Source organism: Ovis aries, chromosome 2, assembly GCF_016772045.2.
Source record: "Ovis aries strain OAR_USU_Benz2616 breed Rambouillet chromosome 2, ARS-UI_Ramb_v3.0, whole genome shotgun sequence".
NCBI lineage: Eukaryota > Metazoa > Chordata > Mammalia > Artiodactyla > Bovidae > Ovis > Ovis aries.
In genome coordinates this window covers 113,708,073-113,729,415 of record NC_056055.1, presented here as the reverse complement: position 1 = coordinate 113,729,415, position 21,343 = coordinate 113,708,073, and the positions used below count along the sequence as shown (strand labels likewise).

Genomic DNA, 21,343 nt, shown 5'->3' with positions numbered 1-21,343 from the left:
TAGAAAAAACAAGATGTTCCAGGAAAACATCTACTTGTGCTTCATTCACTGCCTAAAGCCTTTGTCTATGTGGATCACAACAAAATGTGGAAAATTCTTAAAGAGATGGGAATATCAGACCACCTTACCCGCATTCTGAGGAATCTGTATGCAGGTCAAGAAGCAACAGTTAACAGAAAAGAACAACATTCTGTAAAGCAATTATCCTTCAATTAAAAAATGAAAAGAAGCAACAGTGAGATCCGATGTGGAACAATACACTGGTTCCAAGTTGGGAAAGGAGTACGTCAAGGCTGCATATTGTTAACCCTGCTTATTTAACTTCTGTGCAGAGTACATCATGCAAAATGCTGGGCTGGATGAAGCACAAGCTGAAATCAAGATTGCCAGGAGAAATATCAATAACCTCAAAGATTCAGATGACATCACCCTTATGGAAGAAAGCAAAGAGGAACTAAAGAGCCTCTTGATGAAAGTAAAAGAGGAGAGTGGAAAAGCTGACTTAAAACTCAGCATTCAGAAATTCAAGATCATGGCATCCAGTCCCATCAGTTCATGGCAAATAGATGGGAAACAATGGAAACAGTGACAGACTGTACTTTCTTGGACTCCAAAATCACTGCAAATGGTGACTGCAGCCATGAAATTGAAAGACACTTTCTCTTTGGAAGAAAAGCTATGACAAACCTAGACAGCGTATTAAAAAGCAGACATCCCTTTGCTGACAAAGGTCTGTCTAGTCAAAGCTATGGTTTTTCCAGTAGTCATGTATGGATGTGAGATTTGAACCATAATGAAGGCTGAGTGCTGGTGAATTGATGCTTTTTGACTGTGGTGTTGCAGATAACTCTTTGAGAGTCCCTTGCACTACGAGATCAAACCAGTCAATCCTAAAGGAAATCAGTGCTGAATATTCATTGGAAGTACTGATGCTAAAGCTGAAGCTCCCATCAGTTTGGCCACCTGATGTGAAGAACTGAATCATTTGAAAAGACCCTGATGCTTAGAAAGTTTGAAGGCAGGAGCAGAATGGGCTGATAGAGGATGAGATGGTTGGATGACATCACTGACTCAACGGATACTATTTTGAACAAGCTCCGGAGTTGGTGATACACGGGCAGGCCTGGAGTTGGTCATCACTAAGCAACTGAACTGATTAGGAAAAAGTTTCAGTAATAAAATTTGGTCAAAAGCACACACAGTTTTAAGCTTTCCAACCCATGTTGCCTTCTTACCTTAATTGTGGGTGGCATAGTTCTAGTCCAGCCACTTCTCAGGATGGAGCGGACTGTTGTGTTTAGACTTATTCTGCTGTTTACTGTTAGAAAATAATGACCAGAAGGAAAGAAGTTGTATGCTTTTTTCACAGTAAATTTGGCTGCTAGAGGAATGCTTGGTATATAGTACCACCTCAGAAACATTGGTTGCATTGGACTGGCAAAAGATACCTCCTTCAGAACTTGTTTAAAATAATTTTATTGAGTTCTACTTCACCTAGTATAAAATTCAGTTTTTTAAAGTGATTTTTTTGGGTATATTTGAAGAACTTTTCAGCCATCGTCACTAATGTCTAATTTCCTCACTTACCTCACTCCATAAAGAAAGTCTGTGCTCCTTAATCGTTTCTGTCCATTCCCCACTCCTTGCAGCCACTGACTATTATGATTGTAAAGATTTCTCTGTTTTGGACATTTCATATAACTGAATTTATAAAGTGTGTGGCTTTTTATATTTGGCTCTTTCCAGTTAACAATGTTTTCAAAGTTGAGTGAGGTTGTGACCTTCATATTGTACTTAATTTTTTAAAATTGCTAAACAGTATTCTCTTGTATGGATATAGCTCATCTTGTTCACGTATTTATCAGCTGATCGACATTTAGATTGTTCCCCCGTTTAAGTTACTATGAATAATGCTTTTATGAATATTTGTGTGTAGGTTTTTTTGTGGACATATGTGTTTATTCCTTATGGGTATATGCCTTGGAGTAGAGTTGCTGAATTTTATGGTAACTCTGTGTGTAATGTTTCGAGGAATAGCCAGAGTGTTTTCTTAAGTGACCGTACCATTTTACATGCCCAGTAACATTGTATGTCAATTCCAGTTTCTCCGTATCCTTGCTAGTGCTTGCTGTTAATACTATTCATCTTTTTGTTCTGCTGTCCTGACAGATGTGAAATTCCCTGATGACTAATGATGTAGAATATCTTTTCATGTGCTCATTAGCTATTTGTATATCTTCTTTGAAGATATGTCCATTCATTTTTTGCTTACTTTACAACTGGGTAATTTATCTTTTACTTTCTGAGTTGTAAGAATTCTTTCTCTATTTTTTAGGTCCCATGTCAGATACAGGACTTGTGGATATATCCTCTCATTCTGTGGTTTATTGCTTCATGTTTACAAAGCAGATAGTTTCTGCCTAGGTGATCTCATTGGGTGTTGTGAGGTAGCAGGAGTAAAGGTTTCAAGAGCTTCACAGAGGCTGGAGAGCATTTGCACTGCCAGCCTGGACTTTGGGTTTGTAGGACAAATTGTCTGTTTACAAACAGAGCAGCTGAGCAGTGTGATTTTCAGTGGTTGGCTGTGAGCCAGTGTCCCCAGGTGTGTGGGTCAGCGCAGAGCTAGGCCGTGGGGTCCAGGCTCAGCCCATGGTGCCTCCATGCCTGCTTCTAAGACTACTGGTAACCAATTTGTACTTTGTGAATTACAGGATATTGAAGCCAAAAAAGAAGCACAGAAGGAAAAAGAAATTGATGAACAGGAAGCAAATGCCTCGACATTTCATAGAAGTAGGACTCCATTGGATAAAGACCTTATTAATACGGGAATCTATGAATCTTCTGGAAAACAATGCTTGCCTCTGGTTCAGCTTATTCAACAGCTTCTTAGGTAAATAGTATTAGATGTATTTTAATAGAATTATTGATTTTCATAATAAGATAGATTGAGTGCTGGGGACTCAAAAATGTCTTCAGTTGTTGAGGAAATACTCCAAAAAGTACCTCAGAGAGACTTTAGAGCAGACTGTTAAATATAGGTGAAATGAGAGGTTAGAGTGTATGAAGTAGAGATGCCAAAGGTTTTCACACAAGAGAAAATTGGAGTGTGTGATAAGTGTAGGATGATATTCTTATCTTCATTAATAAGTGGCAGATAAAAATGAAAATCATGGTAAGATTTTTTTTTTATAGTTAGTTGTGTCATTGGCCATTATGTCTATCATAGATTTATATATATTCATTTCTAAGACAACTTTTAAAAGCTGAAGTAAATAAAAGAATGGTGAGCATTATATTTGAAGGACTTATCAGAAGGAGGTAAGATTCAGTGAGAGTCAGAATATGAACAGAGACTAACATAGATAAGGGCTGAAGTAGTCACTCACTGTTTATTGAAAAATGTCAGCCTGTGTCACGGTGCCCTTCAAAAAAAGTGAAAGAGCAGGGTGGTTTCTGAAAGGCATTTGTTAGACAGTGAAAAATTATTGTCCTTTATGTAACACAGCTCCACTCTGTGTAAACCTGGCTCCTGGTTTATTTTTTATGCAGAAAGGAAAGCGAGCCCTAAATCCAGAGCGGTGGTGGGTGTGCTTGTGTGGGTGGCCTGCCCGCCAAATGAGGAAACACCAGAGTTTACTAGGCACCCTGTGGCTTTTAAAAGAGGATGTTTTATAGCTAGTTCCTTTTATAGATTTTAGTAAATGCTAATTAAAATGCTTTTTCTTATTTTTAAAAATAATCTGATGATGGTTTTTTAAAAAATCAATGTTTGTACATTTTAATCCTCAGATTCACAATTTGAAATAAAGTGAATTAACTCAGTGTAGTCGGTGGTAATGAAAAGAGCTTGAGAATTTTTCCTGGAAAATTTCAGTGGTGATTGCTTGTGTAAAGTTGGCAGCTGAAACTCTGCCCAGTGTGGTAACTGTGGGAGTAGTAACAGTAGTGTTTACATTGCAGAGTTAGTTAAGGATCAAGTGAGAAAATGGTCATTGCTATGCAGACGTTTTAAAGCAAAAGCATGTAACTCAAGACGTGCTTTTCTGTGTTCTTAACTATGCCTTCCTTCGCTGTGGGGGCTGTGCCTGGGCCCACTGGTCTCACTGCCAGCCAGCACTGGGCTCCCTGTTCTCCATCCTGTGGTAGGTTACTGTCCTCATGAGAGGCCAGCTCTCTTGCTCTCCTGCCTGTTGAGACCGGTGTGTAGAGACCTGTCCCTCTTACCTGCCGGCACCTATGCTATTTAGTTTGGCAGTCATTCGCCACGTTGATGTGATGAACATTTGAAATGTGTCCACAATGTAGCCAAGACACTGAGATTTTATTTTTTTATTAATTAAAATTCAAATTAAAAACAGACCTGATTCAGCTATTAGGAAACTTAGTTATGTTTGGAATAACTTAGCCATATGAATTTACCTTTTCATCTCTTCATTTTTATGAGTCTTAAGTGCAGATCAAGTATTTGCAATGAAAATTTAGCTATCTGAATTGAAATGTACAAAGTACACAAAACATACGCATGTACGAAATATACAGAATGCACAGTGGCTTTTGAAGACTTTGTGTAAAAAGAACTAATATAAAATACTGTCAGTGTTTTTTATTGGTTTTACATTGAAATGATAATATTTTAAATATATGGTAATAAATACATTTTTAACGCTGATTTTGCATGCTCTTTTTACCTTCATTTATGTGGCTGGCAGGCATTCTAAATTACGTGTGTAAGTCCCTGGCAGGCGTTTCCTTTTACACCGTGTTCTCTGTGCCATTCTCACATTGTCTTCTGAACCTTCCTCTTTACTTTGGTTCCTTTGGCATGCGGGCAGGAGCTGGCCCCACAGCAAGTTTATAATGAAGATGTACCTATTTGGAAAACACAAAACAAAAACTGAATCATGGAAATAAAAGTACCTTAAAGTTTTTTGGAAAAGAGAAAAAGAAAAACACATGAACGACTTTCTCACTAACAGAATGCCTGTGATCTCATCTCTTTTCATAAGCATAGATAATTTGCCTTTCCTCTTACAGAGATACTACTTTAACATTTATTTCCAACCTTAAGGTTTTGTGACTAAATGAGACTCATGTGTTGACTTGGCTGATGCAGTTGTTGAAAAATAATCTGAAGGTTTACAGTTTGGAGATTTTGGAGACATCTGATGCGTTTTATTATTTGGAAAACAGTTGGAGAAATTGTAGTTTGCCCAAAGTAAGCCATGAAACAGATTGCAGAGTAACTCCTATGCTGACAAAGAGCCACAGAAAACCATTTATATTTGGAAATAGAGAGCTATGAAGATTTTTAAGTCAATGAACGCTATCAGAATTACACACTGACTGTGGTTCTGAATTTTCTATTAGGGAAATAAGTTAACATTTGTCTTGTGTTCTGTTAATAATTTTGCTCCATCATGTGTGGCATAAAAGCCAGATTCTAGACTGTTTTTTTTAGTGATACCGTTATCAGGGCAGGTTATCAGGTCATGGAGCAGGAAGATGAGGCGAACTGAAAACAAAGCCCTGAGCACCCACTTGCATTTTGTGTGGCTAGGAGTGCTGAGCACAAGCCAGGGTTCCCTATTGCCTTTTGTTTGCAACCCTGTGTATGTTGATGTGTGTCTTCTGCTTCTGTCCTTACTCCACTGCTATAGGTAGAGTAGAGTGAGGACAGAATGAGTTCCTGGATTGAGCCCTGGGGGCAGGTATGGTTGATTGAGGTTCTGCTTAAACCTGCTATTGTGTAAGAAATCAAAGAAGTGGAGCAGAATGCTTCTCCATGGCCTGGTGTTGTGCAGAGGTTCTGGACTTTTCTGCTCAGTGACCATGCCAGGTGCTCTTGGCTGCAGTAGGGCTGGTGGGGTGGGGCTACATTGACAGAAGTTCCCAACCAGGCTCTGCTTTGGCTCTTTTCTTTCTCTAACTCACTTTCTCTTCCTCTTCTCAGGACCGCAGGTCAGGCCTTTTCTGCTTGATGCTGGGACTGTCCCTGAGTGGTCGGGTCTGATCTGGTGTTCTCCGTGTCTTCTAATCTGCCTTCACACTCACTTGAGTTACCTTCTTGGACACAAAAAGGACAGCATGTTTCTTTCAAAACTTGATGGCTGAGCATTGCAGAATTTATTCTCAGCAGCCTGGCACTCTGTCACCTACACTGTCCACTATGTCCACTCCCCTTCTTTGTCTTGACCTCTGTGCCCTTGTTCCTTTGCACTCTGCTCATGGAACATTTACTGCTGTTCTAATTATACTTTCTCTTTTCTCCCCACTTACCTACTGATGGTTCATTACTCAAGTTGGATCCTGCAGTTGGAGTCAGACCCTCTGCTCCTTGCCTCGTTTCTGTGCTCTTTGAGCACCTCTTACTGTGACGTGTTTTATTTGTACCCACTTTAGTCTTCCTGCTTGTACTTTCTGAGCCCTGGGTATCCCTCACATGGCCCACTCTGGTGCTTAATTGAGTAGGTCTGAAGGTAGACTTGTGAGGCAGATGCAGAAATGTGAGTGGATCTTATCTTTAAGAATAGTGTTGCATTTGTATTTGAAATGAAGTGCGAAGGGATCTTGTCTTTAAGAATAGTGTCACATTTGTATTTGAAATGCAGCTTTGGATAAAAAATTATATAACAGTTACTTTTCCTTCCAAAGGTTAATAGAGGAGTTTTCTATTATTTTGGACTATTCCATGCAACTCCTTAGGAGCACATTTGTAAGGCAAGGGGTATCATTCTACCTTTTAGTGTCTTCTGTGTGCCTCTGCTTAGTTTTGAATGATGTGTGCTTATTGCAGATACACCTGACGCACATTGGGGAAGGAAGCCAGCCACAGGTCACGTTGGGTGTATGGTCTTTATTTCTGATTTTAATTTATGTTGTGATTTTTTTTTTTTTACATCCCTCCCCCCTTTAAAGACAAACATAACTTGCTTAATTTTGCAATTCTCTTTCTCCTGCATAGAAACATTGCTTCTCAGACAGTAGCCAGATTGAAAGATGTTGCCCGTCGGATATCATCATGTCTAGACTTTGAGCAACATAGTCGTGAAAGATCTGCTTCATTGGATTTGTTGCTGCGTTTTCAGCGCTTACTTATCAGTAAACTTTATCCAGGAGAAAATATTGGTCAGACTTCAGAAGTTTCTAGTAAGTTACTTTAAGTGTTAAAGTGTCTTGTATGTGTTTTGACTTTTTTATTTAGGCTTTTTGACATACCTATTCTGCATGGCCCACATATGTAGGTCTTATACTATTAGATGTACCATTTGTGGAGGACTTTATTTTGCATCTACTTTTTTTTTTTGGACAGATATTTCTGTTTTAAACTCATCAGTATTTTTTTTCATTGTGTTAACATTTAAATTCCTTAGACATGAGAAATAGCATCCTTTATGTTCAGGTTAGTCTTATAGAAGGTCTGTTAGACTCATTCCACATGTTAGTTATGGACTGTTAGAGACTGACATAATATGGGGACAGAATTGTGACCTAATATGTGTACGTCACCGTGGTAAGCTAGATGAACGTAGTAGGAGAAATGCATCGTCGTTGGAGGAAGAGAATCTCAGTTACAGCTTTAGTTTATTAGCGGCTGGATATGGGACAAAGTCTCCTGGGAGTTGTTGATTCCTCACCTGCCAGAGTTAGGATGAGACTTGAGGGTGCCTATAAGAATTAGGATGATACGTAAGAAAGAGCTCAGTTCTGTGTACAGTGTAGAGTAGAGCACTTTGCACAAACTCCAGAGGAGTGGTTGGCTCTTTATGGGATAGTTCTGTGCCAGGAATGGAAGGGTCTGCTACTTTTGTTAGTGTTTTTATAGCTAGTGTTTTCTAAAACAACTTGATTACTTCCTGAAAATAGTTAGGCACCTGTAGAAGATGGGAAATGTCAGGTTGAAATCAGTGAACCATTTCAGTCTGAAAGAGGTGTCATAAACTCACAAGGACTAAAATGCTATTAAGAGTCACGTAGCAGGAAGAGTTGAAGATTTTTTATGACATTGAAAACCGCATAACTGTTCATTGAGAGTAATTTTCAGGCTTTAAGATTTGGACTTGAAAAACATGTATATTGGGCATAAGGCTTTAGAACTCTTAAGTTATAACTTTGGTTTACTGTTTTTAAACACTGTGTAGTTCAGTGTTTAAAAATTGATATATCCAAACTCACTGTTTTTCAAATTACGTGCTGTAAAAGGAGCCAAGGACTAAGGGTTAATAACCACTCCTGTTTGAAAAAATTATTATAGGTAAAAGATGTAATAGATAAAGCTAGAATAGTGAAGCAGTGAAGTTTATTTACAAGGTAAGTTTTGATAGTGCAAATGAAGTTCTCTACATCTCCCCTCCAGGTCCTGAACTGATGGGGGTCGGGTCCTTGCTGAAGAAGTACACAGCCCTTCTGTGCACACACATTGGCGACATACTGCCTGTGGCAGCCAGCATTGCTTCCACCAGCTGGCGGCACTTTGCAGAGGTGGCCTGCATTGTGGAAGGGGACTTCACTGGTACTTACCTTGTTTCCTAAATGTCGGCCTGTATTTATTTTTGGAGATTGATATGATTTAAAATGTGTCATTTTGTGATAAACTTGCATGCCTTTACCTCATATATCTAGTCCTGTAGACTAGACTACATGTCTAGTACTGTAGACTAGGCTATATCTAGTCCCAGTCTTCAACCATTTGCTTTTTTAGTTGCAATTCTAGAGTTAAGCAACCTGGTGTAAATAGAATTGGTATTTTAGAGTCATACCACTGTTATTAACACTTCAATAATGAAGTAAATGGTAATTGTCTAGTTTTATTTCAACAACATAAGAATTAGTTGCCCCTTAAGGACCTTAATAAATTTCTATATTGCTTAATATTTTTTCAAGTTAATTCTATGACAGACGATTATTATGATTGAGTGCTTTTTTCCTGATGATTAACTTAGTTGAAAACACTTAGTTTTTCTGAATAAAAAATTCTAGCTACTCCTTTTGTGTTGAAACGGTGTTTTCAAAATATTTTTATAACTCAAAGGGTTCTGTTTGATACCTCTGTTTGTTTCTTTCAAAATGAAAGAGAAAATAATCCTGTAGAGTATACTGAAGGACAGGTGTTCCTTATCTTGTGATTTATCAGGATTTAAACATAGCCCAAGCTTGTAAAGTGATTTTATAAGATAAAGACTTTTGTTTTAAGCCTTATTTTTTTCTTTTTCTTTTTAAATGTAGGTATTCTCCTTCCAGAACTAGTAGTGTCTATAGTGCTTCTGCTCAGTAAAAATGCTGGTCTCATGCAGGAGGCTGGAGCTGTCCCTCTACTGGGTGGCTTGTTAGAACATCTGGATCGGTTCAACCACCTGGCACCAGGAAAGGAGAGGGATGACCTTGAAGAGTTAGCCTGGCCTGGCATCATGGGTATGGCATCTTCACTTAAGGACTTGCACTGGGGAAAGTTTTGTCCTAGTCTGCTCTTTCATTTGAAAGACTAATTTGACAAAGGAACACCAGTTATTGCCATTTTCACTGATTGTAGTGTGGAGAAGGAGGTGGCAACCCACTCCAGTGTTCTTGCCTGGAGAGTCTCTCGGACAGAGGAGCCTGGCAGGCTGCAGTCTATGGGGCCACAGAGTCAGACACGACTGAAGTGACTGAGCACTTTGATGGTAGTGTAAGTGGAAAACAAAGATAATCCGCATCAGAATAGTTTTGGGTTATATTTAAGAAAAATTTGTTAGTAATGGTTGTTACATCCTGAATTGGATTATTTTAGAGCATTCTGGAAAATCCTTTCTTGGGAATTGTCTCCAGAAGGTATAGTTGAAGTGATTAGTTATGATCCTGCTTTGGAGGCAGACATTGATATGGGAAGGCTTTCTTAAACTCAGTGGCCTTATGTGATGTTAATGAGTTATGGAATTTCCATAGTCTACTGGGCACTTCCCATCCTTTCTGTCTCTAGTGCTTACCAAATTGAAATGAAACTTGTCTTTTCAAAGTTTTGAACTTTGACACTTTTGAATCTAAGTCTAAGCATTATGACTTCCGGACTTACAGAATTAATTGTGCTTTACCTTTCATTTTATAGGAAAGCTGAAGCAAGGTAGGCCTTTCTCCCATTGTAGACTGCCATTTTTATAGGTATTACTTAACGCAAAAAGTAACAAGTGTCCTGAGGAAAATAGCCTTAGGATATTGAACATTATTTTTTTAATTTCTTTATTAAAGCTAATATTTTCAGCACAATTCATCTACTTCGGTGAACTTAAATGGTCATTTGTGATTTTTGTCTGTTTATACGGTTGAGAGCTTATAATTTGATCAGCAGTTCAGACATAGTTATTATAAGACATTTTTTTATTGTGAAGTGTAACATAGACACAAAATTACCAAAATCAACTTTGAGACTGATCACAGCAGAAACCATTTATTAAGCAGAACCTTCCCAAACACTGTCTGTGTCTTACTGAAAGGTTTCTCTGGGCTTTTGTGCTTGCCGTTTCCCTGCTTCTGTTGATCGTTTTATCAGATAGGCATGTGACCCATAACAGATCAATTGCTTAAATGTTTGTCTGTTTCTTGGTGGTTTGTAAGGTGTGCTTTAGTACAGAATGCCAGATTTCCACAGTGATTGTACTGGTCTTCATCTCCAGGAAGTGGGAAGTATTCACTGTTCCACCTCTATGCCTAGAGATCATATGCCATTTTTTTCCATAGGCGTTTTGTCTGTAGGTTCGTTGTGCCAGCACTCTTGGGTGGAAGGACTGTTGTGGTCTCTCCTCTGGAGAACAACCTTTGACTAAATCAGTGACTCTCTGCCTGTGTCTGCTTCTGAGTGTGAGCTTCCTGCCAGACCATACTATACCTGCTGGCACCTCTAGTGCGCTGCGCAATAGAAATGGTGAAAATGGGCACTCTTGTCTTGCTCCTAGGAGCAGAGGAAAAACTACCCAAAGTATATTTGTTGTTGTTTTTCCTTTGTAGATACCTTAAAATATTAAGAATGTTTCCTTTGGTTTCTGAATGGACATTAAATTTCCTCAAATACTTTTTTCTGCATCTCTTGATGATTATACAGTTTTTCCTATTCATGTTGCGGGTGGCAAATTTCATTCTTTTTTATGACTGAGTGGTATTTTATCGCATATTTAGGTGTGTATATTGTGTGTATGTGTATCTCATGTCTTCTTTATCTGTAACAGATGTAACATTCATCTGTTAGTTCCCACCTTTTGGCTGTTGTGATTAATGCTGCTGTGAATATGGGTGTGTAGATGTCTGAGTCCCTGAATTCACTTCTTTTGCGTATACAGCCAAAAGTCGGTTCAGAATTCTTGCTTGGACAATTCCCTAGACAGAAGAGCTTGGCAGGCTGCAGTCCATAGGGTCAAAGAGTTGGACACAACTGAGTGACTGAGCACCAGTGCACTTGATAATTCCATTTTTAATTTCTTAAGGAATTGCCATTCTGTTTTCCACAGTAGCTGTGCCATTTGAAGTTCCCACAGTCAATGCACAAAGAAACAGCTCTGATTTTTCCACGTACTTGGCCAACACTTTTTTTTTTTAAATAATAGCCATCCTACTTGGAGATTGTCATACTGAGTGAAGTAAGACAGACAGGAGAAATATCATATGACAGCCCATATATGTGAAATCTAAAAAGAAATGATTCAAATGAAATTACTTATAAAACAGAGACTCATGGTCTTAGAGAACAAACTTAAGATTGCTGAGGGAAGGATGGGGAATGAGATAGTTACAGGAATTTGGGATGAACATGTACACACTGCTATATTTAAAATGGATAAACAACAAGGACCTATCGTATAGCATGTGGAACTTTGTTCAATGTTATTTGGCAGCCTGGATGAGAGGGAAGTTTTGGGGAGAGTGGATATGTTTGGCTGAGTCCTTCACTGTTCATCTGAAACTATCACAGCATTGTTAATTGACTATACCCCAATACAAAATAAAAAGTTAAAAAAAAAAGTAGCCATCCTATTAGGATCAAGTGGTATTACATTGTAGTTTTGATTTGGTTTCCCTAATGATTAGTGGGGGTGTGCATCTATTTATGAGCCTGTTGACCACGTACATATCTTTGGAGAAATGTCTTTTCAAGTATTTTTCCTCCTTTTAAATCAAGTTTCTTGTTGTCATTGTTGAGTTGAAGAAGTTTGTTACATGTTCTGAGAATATATGACTTGCAAATATTTTCTCATTCTGTGAGTTGCCTTTTCATTCTATTGATAGTGTCCTTCGTTTTTTTTTTTTTTTAAATGAAGGTTGTCTGTACTTTTGGTGTCTTGTCCAGAAAAACGATTGACAGATCCTTATGAAGTGTTATGAAGCTTTCCTCCTACGAGTTTTATTTATAGTTTTAGCTCTTATGTTTAGGTTTTTAATCTATTTTGAGTCATTTTTTGTGTATGGTGAGAGGTACAGGTCCAACTTGATTTATCTGCATTTGAATATTCAGTTTTTGCAGCACCATTTGTTGAAAAGACTGTCCTTTCCCCATTGAATGGTCTTGCCGTTCTTGTAAAAAAAAAAAATTTGCCTTTATATTGTGAAGATTTATTTCTGGGTTCTTCTGTTCTGTTGCTCTAAATGTCATTGTGCTGGTACTACACTGTTCTTTACTTTTTTTTTTCCCCCTTAGGGTTTAATTTGAAATTTTTCTAACTTTTTGAGAAATTATGCTAGTTAGCATAGTGATATTTTTATAATGTTTATTATGAAAATGTTCCAACAGATAAAAGTAGAGAAAATAATATAATGAATGTACAATCAAGTATTTACCTTCCCAAGGACTTCCCAGGCAGTCCAGTGGTTAGGACTCCAAGCTTCCGCTGCAGGGGCACAGATTCAATCCCTAGTCAGAAACTAAGATCCTACATGCTGCATGGCGTGGCCAAAAAAAAAAATTACTCACATTCCCTAAGCTCTCCTATGCTTTTTATCTGATTGATTGTATTATTTTTAAAACAAATTTCTGTCTTAAAAAAGTTTTTATCATTAACAGTAATCTTTAGAGAGAATGAAACGACAGTCTCATTGTTCTAACATGAACAGATTCATTACTCTTTTTATTAGTGGTTATGTTGAGTCAGGATGTAGACAGGTCCTCTATAGTCAAGGTCATATATACTTGTTTTTTTAACCCAACAGCATATCTCCAGGCTCTCCTCCCTTGCTTTGGTTGTACTGTTTATTTTTGTTTGTTTGTTTTTTAAAGAAGTAGGCTGTTTGTTCTGGAGAATTTCACATTTTCTGAACTTGGTTTATTGCATTCTCCTCTTCAAGTCGTAACATCTTTTGTCAGTGACATTTTCTATGAACTGCTGATAGGTTTGCTCAGATCTGGTTTCCATTTTGTCGGGTCGGAGTGTTGCTGAGGTCGTGCTGTGTGCTTTCTGTTTCGCCCGTGGCGCTGGGTGGCCCCCCTTCAGCTCTGTCACGTGGACCAGGGGGTTCCTATAGTGTGTCCGCTGTACAGTCCTCTAGCAACCTTGCCCTCAACTGGTAGCACGAGGCACAATTTGCACAGGAAAGACACGATCCTAGCGTGATTCACCATCACCCCCAGCCCACCTTAACCGCTTTTTGTAATAGTAAGTGGAGTCCTACTGCTTCCAAAGGTGACTAATGAAGTTTTCTCTTTTTTTTTTGAAGCACCATTATTAACTCATTGAATTTTATTGGTTTTATGTTTATTAACTTTTTAGCTTTTATTTTTTCCTAATATGTACATTTAAAGATAGAAATGGCTTCAAAAATATACTTAGCTATATGTCACAAGTGTTGATTTGCAGTGTTTTCATTATTGTTTGTTTCAGTTTTCTGATTCCCACAGTCATTTTTTTCCTGGGAATTTTAGATGAAATAAAAACAGCATAATTTCAAATGTAGGGATTTTAATTTTTTGTTACTTGTTTTACTTATTTATTTATTTATTGCCACACCATACAGCTTACAGGATCTTAGTTCCCTGACCAGGGATTGAACCCAGGCCCTTGACAGTGAACATACAGAGTCCTAACCACTGGATTACCAGGGAATTCCCTTAGCTGTTTTTAACTTAACTGCATTGTAGTCATTTTACATGCTCTGTAACTTGACTTATTTGAAATTTTTCAAGTTTGCTTGATGCTTGGTATATGGCCAGGCTTACTATTCATCATATCACATTGTGTTTTTGTTTTCAAATTTTTCTGTATCCTTATTGAATTTTTGTTTGTGGTGGTAGTTATAGTAAGATGTATGTTAATTTCTTATTGTGTTTGTGGATTTGTCTATTTCACCTTGTAGTTCTTTCACACAATTTGTTCTAGTCCTTTTATCTATTGATCTATTGATTCATTGATTTTGGTTTCTGTATACACAGAATCATTTTTTACAGGTCAGAACTGTAGAAATAATGAGGAAGTAACACTTATACGCAAAGCTGATTTAGAGAACCACAATAAAGATGGAGGCTTCTGGACTGTGATTGATGGAAAAGTGTATGATATAAAGGACTTCCAGACGCAGTCATTAACAGGAAATAGTATTCTTGGTAAGGCGTTGCTTTTTTACTTTATGGATAAAGGTTGTGAATGTGTCATTTTAAGTAGACTGTCTAGTTTGGTTAAAAATGATCAGTTTAGTAACTGTTCCAGGTCTCATACATTTTAGTCTATCAGTGACTTTCTATCGCAGCAAATTCAGACATATTTAAAGAATTTCTTATAATTATGCAGTTTTTGTTCCAACACTTGTTGGAACTTGTTCCTGGTTCTCAGTTGACTCAGACAGCCCTGGCAGAGGGTGAGAGATCATATTACTTTGGAGTTAACCTGCACAGTCTATTTCCTGTTTATATAATAAATGGCTAGGCAAACTGTACTGAAGTCATGTTGCTTTGGTCTATTTTATTTCAGCTCAGTTTGTAGGGGAAGACCCAGTGGTAGCTTTGGAAGCTGCTTTGCAGTTTGAAGACACACGGGAATCAATGCATGCTTTCTGTGTTGGTCAGTATCTGGAGGTGAGGCTGTGTGTGTGGTGAGCAAGGTGGACATCAGTGGGGACCCTCTCTGGATATTTCTGATAAGTTTTTACCCTGAAGTATTGATAGCTGGATCTTTGGAGGAAGGGGTCATTAAATGAAAAGTAAAGATCTTTTAGAGATTTTTTTAAATAAGCCAATTTGCATTTATTCCTGTTAAGATTTATGATGTACTGATCTTGAAAAACTATTTTAAAATTGTTAATTTGTAAGAAATACAAACCCTGATCCACACACAAACACAAAAAAGTTAACTTTTTATCTTTACAATTTTATTGTAATTCTGTGTAGAAATTTGGAAGGACTTACCATCTTAATAGGTATTTTTGGGGAGTAGCTATTTCATAGCATAGTGTTTTAGAATAGAAATATGCCCATTCTATATATTCATAAGCATTGGGATTTATATGTTGAGGTTGACTTTCCAGATGTGGAACAGAAGTGACCAAATGTATTAATTTATGCCTCAAGGGTAATGTTCAAAGGATCTTATGAAGGGAAAAATTAATTTTGTTTATAACTTGTCACATGACTGGCAGCGTTTAAGATTATTTTCATTTGAACCCTTTCTGTTGTACCTTCTGTCTGACTTCCTCAGGAATTTTCTAGTTAAGTCGTTTACCATTGCTTTGGATTTTCTACCAGTAGACCTATGCGCACTGTCTGCTCTCAGTTATTGAAATCATCTGTTATTGTGGGGTAGCCTGAGCTCACTATTACAGGACATAGTCTTTATTATGGCAGTATAACTTGTTTAAGGATAAAAGCTGTTGGAATTCTTGATTGAATGTTGTTAATTAACTCTATTTTCATTTCATACTGATAATGAAATTTATCTTTCCCAGCCTGACCAAGAAGTTGTTACCATACCAGATTTGGGAAGTCTGTCTTCACCTCTTATAGACACTGAAAGGAATCTGGGCCTGCTCCTTGGATTACACGCTTCCTATTTAGCTATGAGCACACCACTGTCTCCAGTTGAGGTCGAATGTGCCAGTAAGAAAAATTTTGTTTTCTGTTAACAGATTAGCAGGTTAGTTTAGCTGGAGCTGTAAATGCCGTTAAGGATAGTGAAGAAGAATGAGCACAGTTGTTGATGAGGAAATGTAAGGATAGTGAGACTAAACCAGTTCATAGAAATAGCTGTGGGTGGCTTTCATTCGTGTGATCTGTGGCATCAAAGGAAGCAAGCTGACAGGTGTGTAGGAAGGTTGAGCCTATGTGTGGTCTCACTTCCACACCCTCTAACAGATTGGCTCAGCTCCCTGCTGCCTAGAAATCTACATGTTGTGCATTGACGATTCCTTGGGACAGTGTTCTGTTTGAGGATTGTGTTTTTACCAGACTCCAATCCAGTGTATTTTGGAATGGCAACGTTCGTAACCACCTAGAGTATTACATTTTCTCCATATCCCATATGATACATTTGAATGACTCTTCACATATTTGTGTATTTCTCCATTGACTATCCAGTGCATATCTCTTGAGTAATTTCTCATGGAAGTTACCATGTTAGGCACTGAGGATGTAAGCAGGTATAGAATTAGATGCACCCTGCTCTTGCCTGGAAAATCCCATGGACAGAGGAGCCTGGTAGGCTCTGGTCCATGGGGTCGCAAAGAGTCGGACACGACTGAGCAACTTCCCTTTCACTTTTCACTTTCATGTATTGGAGAAGGAAATGGCAACCCACTCCCGCCGGGGTCCAGTCCCCGCAGGATCCAGGGAAACCCGAAGGAGGAATGGTGTCTGCGATTGCGATTGATTTAGAGAGAGAGAGAGATAAGAATGTTGTAGATAAGAAAATAGAGGCGAGAAAGAGGCTGATATTCCTTGGTTTACAATAAAACTTCAAGACAAGAAGTTTGCCCTGTTCACGGAGGCCACAGGTGCCCTCCCGGTCTCCCGAGGGAGTGAAGACGCAGAACATCTTCCCGTTCAGGTCTTAGAAATCCGGGCAGATAAGTGAACGCAGGGAGCCTGTATGCTCCAAGGGATCAGCCTGAAAAAAAGAGGGAGAAGGAGAGAGGGAGAGAGAAAAAAGATAGGAGAAAAAACACTGGGTGACCAAGCTGCTTTGGTGAGCGAGGCCCAAAAGCTTTATTTTTCAAAAGGTACTTTTATACCTTGCCTTATACATAGAGGGAAATGAAAGATGCATGGTCATACAGAGTCAGCCCAAACATTCCAGCAGTTTTGCCCTTATCAAAACCAGGATTTTTCTGCATACCTTTTTCACAAATGATGTTGTGTACAGTATCTTCTGGCCCTGGAGGCCTGTGAACATTTTATGACCCTCTTTTGATAAAGGCTGCTCAACCAAAAAACTTATTTTCCCTCAAAGTGTTTTTTATTTATGTTTCTAATCTATGTCAGTCTCAGAAAATGCCAAACAGAGTTACGTTTTTCACAGAGCAAGGGTGCAGTGAGTTACAAGAAAGAACCAATTAGCTCAAAAGTCTGATATGGTTAAATTCAAGGCTACACTTATTTTTCTTGTATTCTCACTATGTTAACTAATGCATTCCCAGGTGCACAGTGGATAAGAGATATGGGAACTTAACAACAAGCATTGGCCCAATAATGAAATCCTACACCAGCACTAGCACTACTCTAATAACTTTTAACTCTTTCAAAGGCTCTATGTTTTAGGCTTTCCGTGCCTCTCACAGTTGGGAGGCTGTAAATAATCACATGCATAGCTGTAAGAGTCTGGATATACCTGCCGAGCAAGCTAGAATGCTAACAGAGGGGTTTGATTTGAAATATTCCTCTCATGTCCAGAAGACTTATTAGCTATAGCCCTAAGTTGATTTTCTCCAGAGAAAGGTGGTCAGGGTTAGCCCCCTGTTAATGTCAGAGGAGTTGGTAAAAGTCATGAAATAGTAAAACAGACAGATTCTGGTTTTGGGGTAGATGCTCGAGAAAGCCTAGGGAGCCCTTTGAGTTCTGAAGCCTTGCTTAACAGTTCTCTTCCATATGAACTTTGTCATGGATGGGATCTCCTGTGGTGGCTCCCGGCACACTCCAGTGTTCTTGCCTGGAGAATCCCAGGGATGGGGGAGCCTGGTGGGCTGCCGTCTATGGGGTCACACAGAGTCGGACACGACTGAAGTAACTTAGCAGCGGCAGCAGCCCTTAGTTTGGAGAAGGAAATGGCAACCCACTCCAGTATTCTTGCCTGGAGAATCCTGGGGACAGAGGAGCCTGGTGGGCTGCTGTCTATGGGGTCGCAGAGTCGGACGTGACTGAAGCAACTTAGCAGCAACAGCTGCCCTTAGTAACTTCCTGTACCTAGACATCATAAACAGGTCAGGTTGGATGGTGGTAGAAGATAAAATGGAATCATTTATAAGTGGTTTGGGAGGTGAGGAGTGGGTGGAGGGAAAGATTTCATGCAGGTGGAACTATCGTGAAATTGGAGTCTCAGCAGATTAGGTGTGTGAGGGCAACACTGAGAAAATCAGCTTTGGGCTGGTGCGTGTAGAGGGTTGGGGAGAAAGCTAGTGGGCAAGGATTGCCATGGTGCCTACTCATCCTGCCTTCTGGACAAATCTTTGATGCAGGTGCTGTACACTTTGCTGCCTCAGAGCGTCTAAGATGGTTATCTTGTCTTCTCCCAAATCAGCTAGGAGCTGCAAGGTGTCAGAGTAGAGGGGAGCAGTAGGTACTGTGGGCTTGTGGTGTGGGAGTCTTTCCATTCTAGTACATCAGAAGCCACCACTGGAGCAGAGAGACAAGAGGGAGTTCTAAATGGAGAGGTTCAGGGAAGGTCTGGTCACAATCGTGTTTTGGAAGAATTAATGTGGCACTTCGGAGAATGCTCTGAACACTTGCATATCTAAGTTTCCAGTAAAAGAACATTGAGTGAACCCAGATTTGATTGCTTGGGTTTGGAGAAATACTCTGATAGCACAAGTTACTGAAAAAAAAAATCTGTAGTTACAAAAGCTGATTCTTTTAGGTGAATCTCAGTTTAGTCATCATAGCAGTTATATGAGTATTCCCATTGGCACTGGTAGAGGACTTGCTCTTATGGTGCTTGGCCTGTGCATCACACAGGTCTCCTTTACAGCATACTGGATCTCAGGTTTCCAAGCATCCATCCCTTACTTAAGTTCTTGTCTTTTATGTTCAGTAGTCTCTCATTATTATTATTTGATTAATGCTCTCAGTACAGTCACTCAGTTGTGTCCGACTCTTTGCGACCCCATGGACTGCAGCATGCCAGACTTTCTTGTCCATCACCAACTCCCAGAGCTTGCTCAAGCTCATGTCCATTAGGTTGGTGATGCCATCCAACCATCTCATCCTCTGTTGCCCCTTCTCCTCCTGCCTTCAGTTTTTCCCAGCATCAGGGTCTTTTCCAGTGAGTCAGTTCTTTGCATTAGGTGGCCAGAGTATTAGAGCTTCAGCTTCAGCATCGGTCCTTCCAATGAATATTCGGAACTAATTTCCTTCAGGGTTGATTGATTTGAGCTCCTTGCAGTCTAAGGGGCTCTCAAGAGTCTTCTCCAACACCACAGTTCAAAAGCATCAATTCTTTGACGCTCAGCTTTGTTTATGGTCCAACTCTTACATCCACACATGACTACTGGAAAAGCCATAGCTTTGAATAGATGGACCTTTGTCAACAAATTAATCACAAACTGCTTTTTAATATACTGTCTAGGTTGGTCATAGCTTTTCTTCCAAGGAGCAAGCGTCTTACAATTTCATGGCTGCAAGTCACCATCTGCAGCGATTTTGGAGCCCCCCGAAATAGTCTGTCACTGTTTCCATTGTTTCCCCATCTATTTGCCATGACGTGATGGGACCAGATTCCATGATCTTTGTTATTTGAATGTTGAGTTTAAGCCAGCTTTTTCATTCTACTCTTTCACTTTACTCAAGGGGTTCTTTATTTCCTCTTCAGTTTCTGCCATAAGGGTGGTGTCATCTGCATATCTGAGGTTATTGATATTTCTCCCAGCAATCTTGATTCCAGCTTGTGGTTCATCCAGCTCAGCATTTTGCATGATGTACTCTGTATATAAGTTAAATAAGCAGGGTGACAGTATACAGCCTTGACGTACTCCTTTCCCAGTTTGGAACTAGTCTTTTGATTAATGCTTTAGGGAGATGTATTACCCTGAACATGTTTTTCTTCTTGGAACCCTTCACATGTGCTGTTCTCCTACCTGGATGCTCAGTGTCATGGTCTTCATCCAGATCATAAAAAAATTCTGTATCAGCCCTTCAAATAATGGGGTGTTTGCTTCTGCACATTCCCAGTATAGACTTTGTAGCGAATAGTTATGCCAGCTGAAGTTGGGGATTACTTGTGTAAGTGGTGTCTCATTTTCTTTTCCCTGTTAGAAACAGACTCAGTTCACATGGCATCTGTGAAACTGGACAGCTCTGTACTTGAGCAGGTAGCCAGTAAATGTTGGACTGGAACTATTATTTTGGGTTCTGATTCCATACTTAAGATGTGTTGAGTAACTGGAAGGTGTTACCTTTTTTCAGGTAGACATAGGAATTATAAGCCATTCTATGTATATGTTAGATGAGACTTTCATATGAGTGATCCTGAATTTTACCTCCTAAATGAAGTACTTAGTTTTCTTTTTCCTCTAGCGTTTATTTCTGAATGGTGCACTCAGATTTTGTTTTAACGTTTGTATATGCACTCTCTAGAGTGGCTTCAGTCATCCATCTTCTCCGGTGGCCTGCAGACTAGCCAGATCCACTACAGCTACAATGAGGAGAAAGATGAGGACCACTGTAGCTCTCCTGGGGGCACTCCTGCCAGCAAGTCCCGGCTCTGCTCCCACAGACAGGCCCTGGGGGACCACGCCCAGGCATTCCTGCAAGCCATCGCTGACAATAACATTCAGGATCACAATGTGAAGGTGCGTGAGGCCTTCCCACACTGTGCCTTCTGTTTACCTTAGGACTTTGACTTGTGAAGAGCTTAGCACAGACTTTGTTGGCATCTTATTTGGAGAGCTCTTAAGAGGCTGGTTCACTTCGGTGTCCAGTGAAGTTTTAGAAGCATCACTGATCACAAGTGCATCAGAAGTTGCAGCACTTAGAATTTATGACGATGTTGCAAGGTTGGCTCTGAAGTTACCTCCAGCTGTTTCTGTTGCAGGACTTTCTGTGTCAGATTGAAAGATACTGTAGGCAGTGCCACTTGACAACACCCATCACCTTTCCCCCTGAGCATCCTGTGGAGGAAGTTGGCCGCTTACTGTTATGTTGCCTCTTAAAACATGAAGATTTAGGTATGAATCTCAGTATTTTAGCTGTACTATAGAT

At 39.4% G+C, this 21,343-nt stretch overlaps 1 protein-coding gene across 8 annotated transcripts in view; it reads left to right on the top strand.

The window, feature by feature from the left end:
* Window positions 1–21,343, top strand: part of HERC2 (HECT and RLD domain containing E3 ubiquitin protein ligase 2) — a 243,534-nt gene that overhangs the window by 84,643 nt on the left and 137,548 nt on the right. For 6 of the 8 annotated variants that reach the window (XM_004004470.5, XM_012129843.4, XM_060409589.1 and 3 more), the window contains 9 exons: window positions 2,712–2,890; window positions 6,962–7,146; window positions 8,354–8,509; window positions 9,223–9,408; window positions 14,381–14,551; window positions 14,916–15,019; window positions 15,886–16,036; window positions 20,720–20,934; window positions 21,177–21,309. In XM_004004470.5, coding sequence (XP_004004519.1) covers window positions 2,712–2,890; window positions 6,962–7,146; window positions 8,354–8,509; window positions 9,223–9,408; window positions 14,381–14,551; window positions 14,916–15,019; window positions 15,886–16,036; window positions 20,720–20,934; window positions 21,177–21,309 — 1,480 coding nt within the window. The remainder of the gene's footprint in view (window positions 1–2,711; window positions 2,891–6,961; window positions 7,147–8,353; window positions 8,510–9,222; window positions 9,409–14,380; window positions 14,552–14,915; window positions 15,020–15,885; window positions 16,037–20,719; window positions 20,935–21,176; window positions 21,310–21,343) is intronic. The other 2 variants (XM_060409588.1, XM_012129879.4) reach the window with 1 other exon arrangement.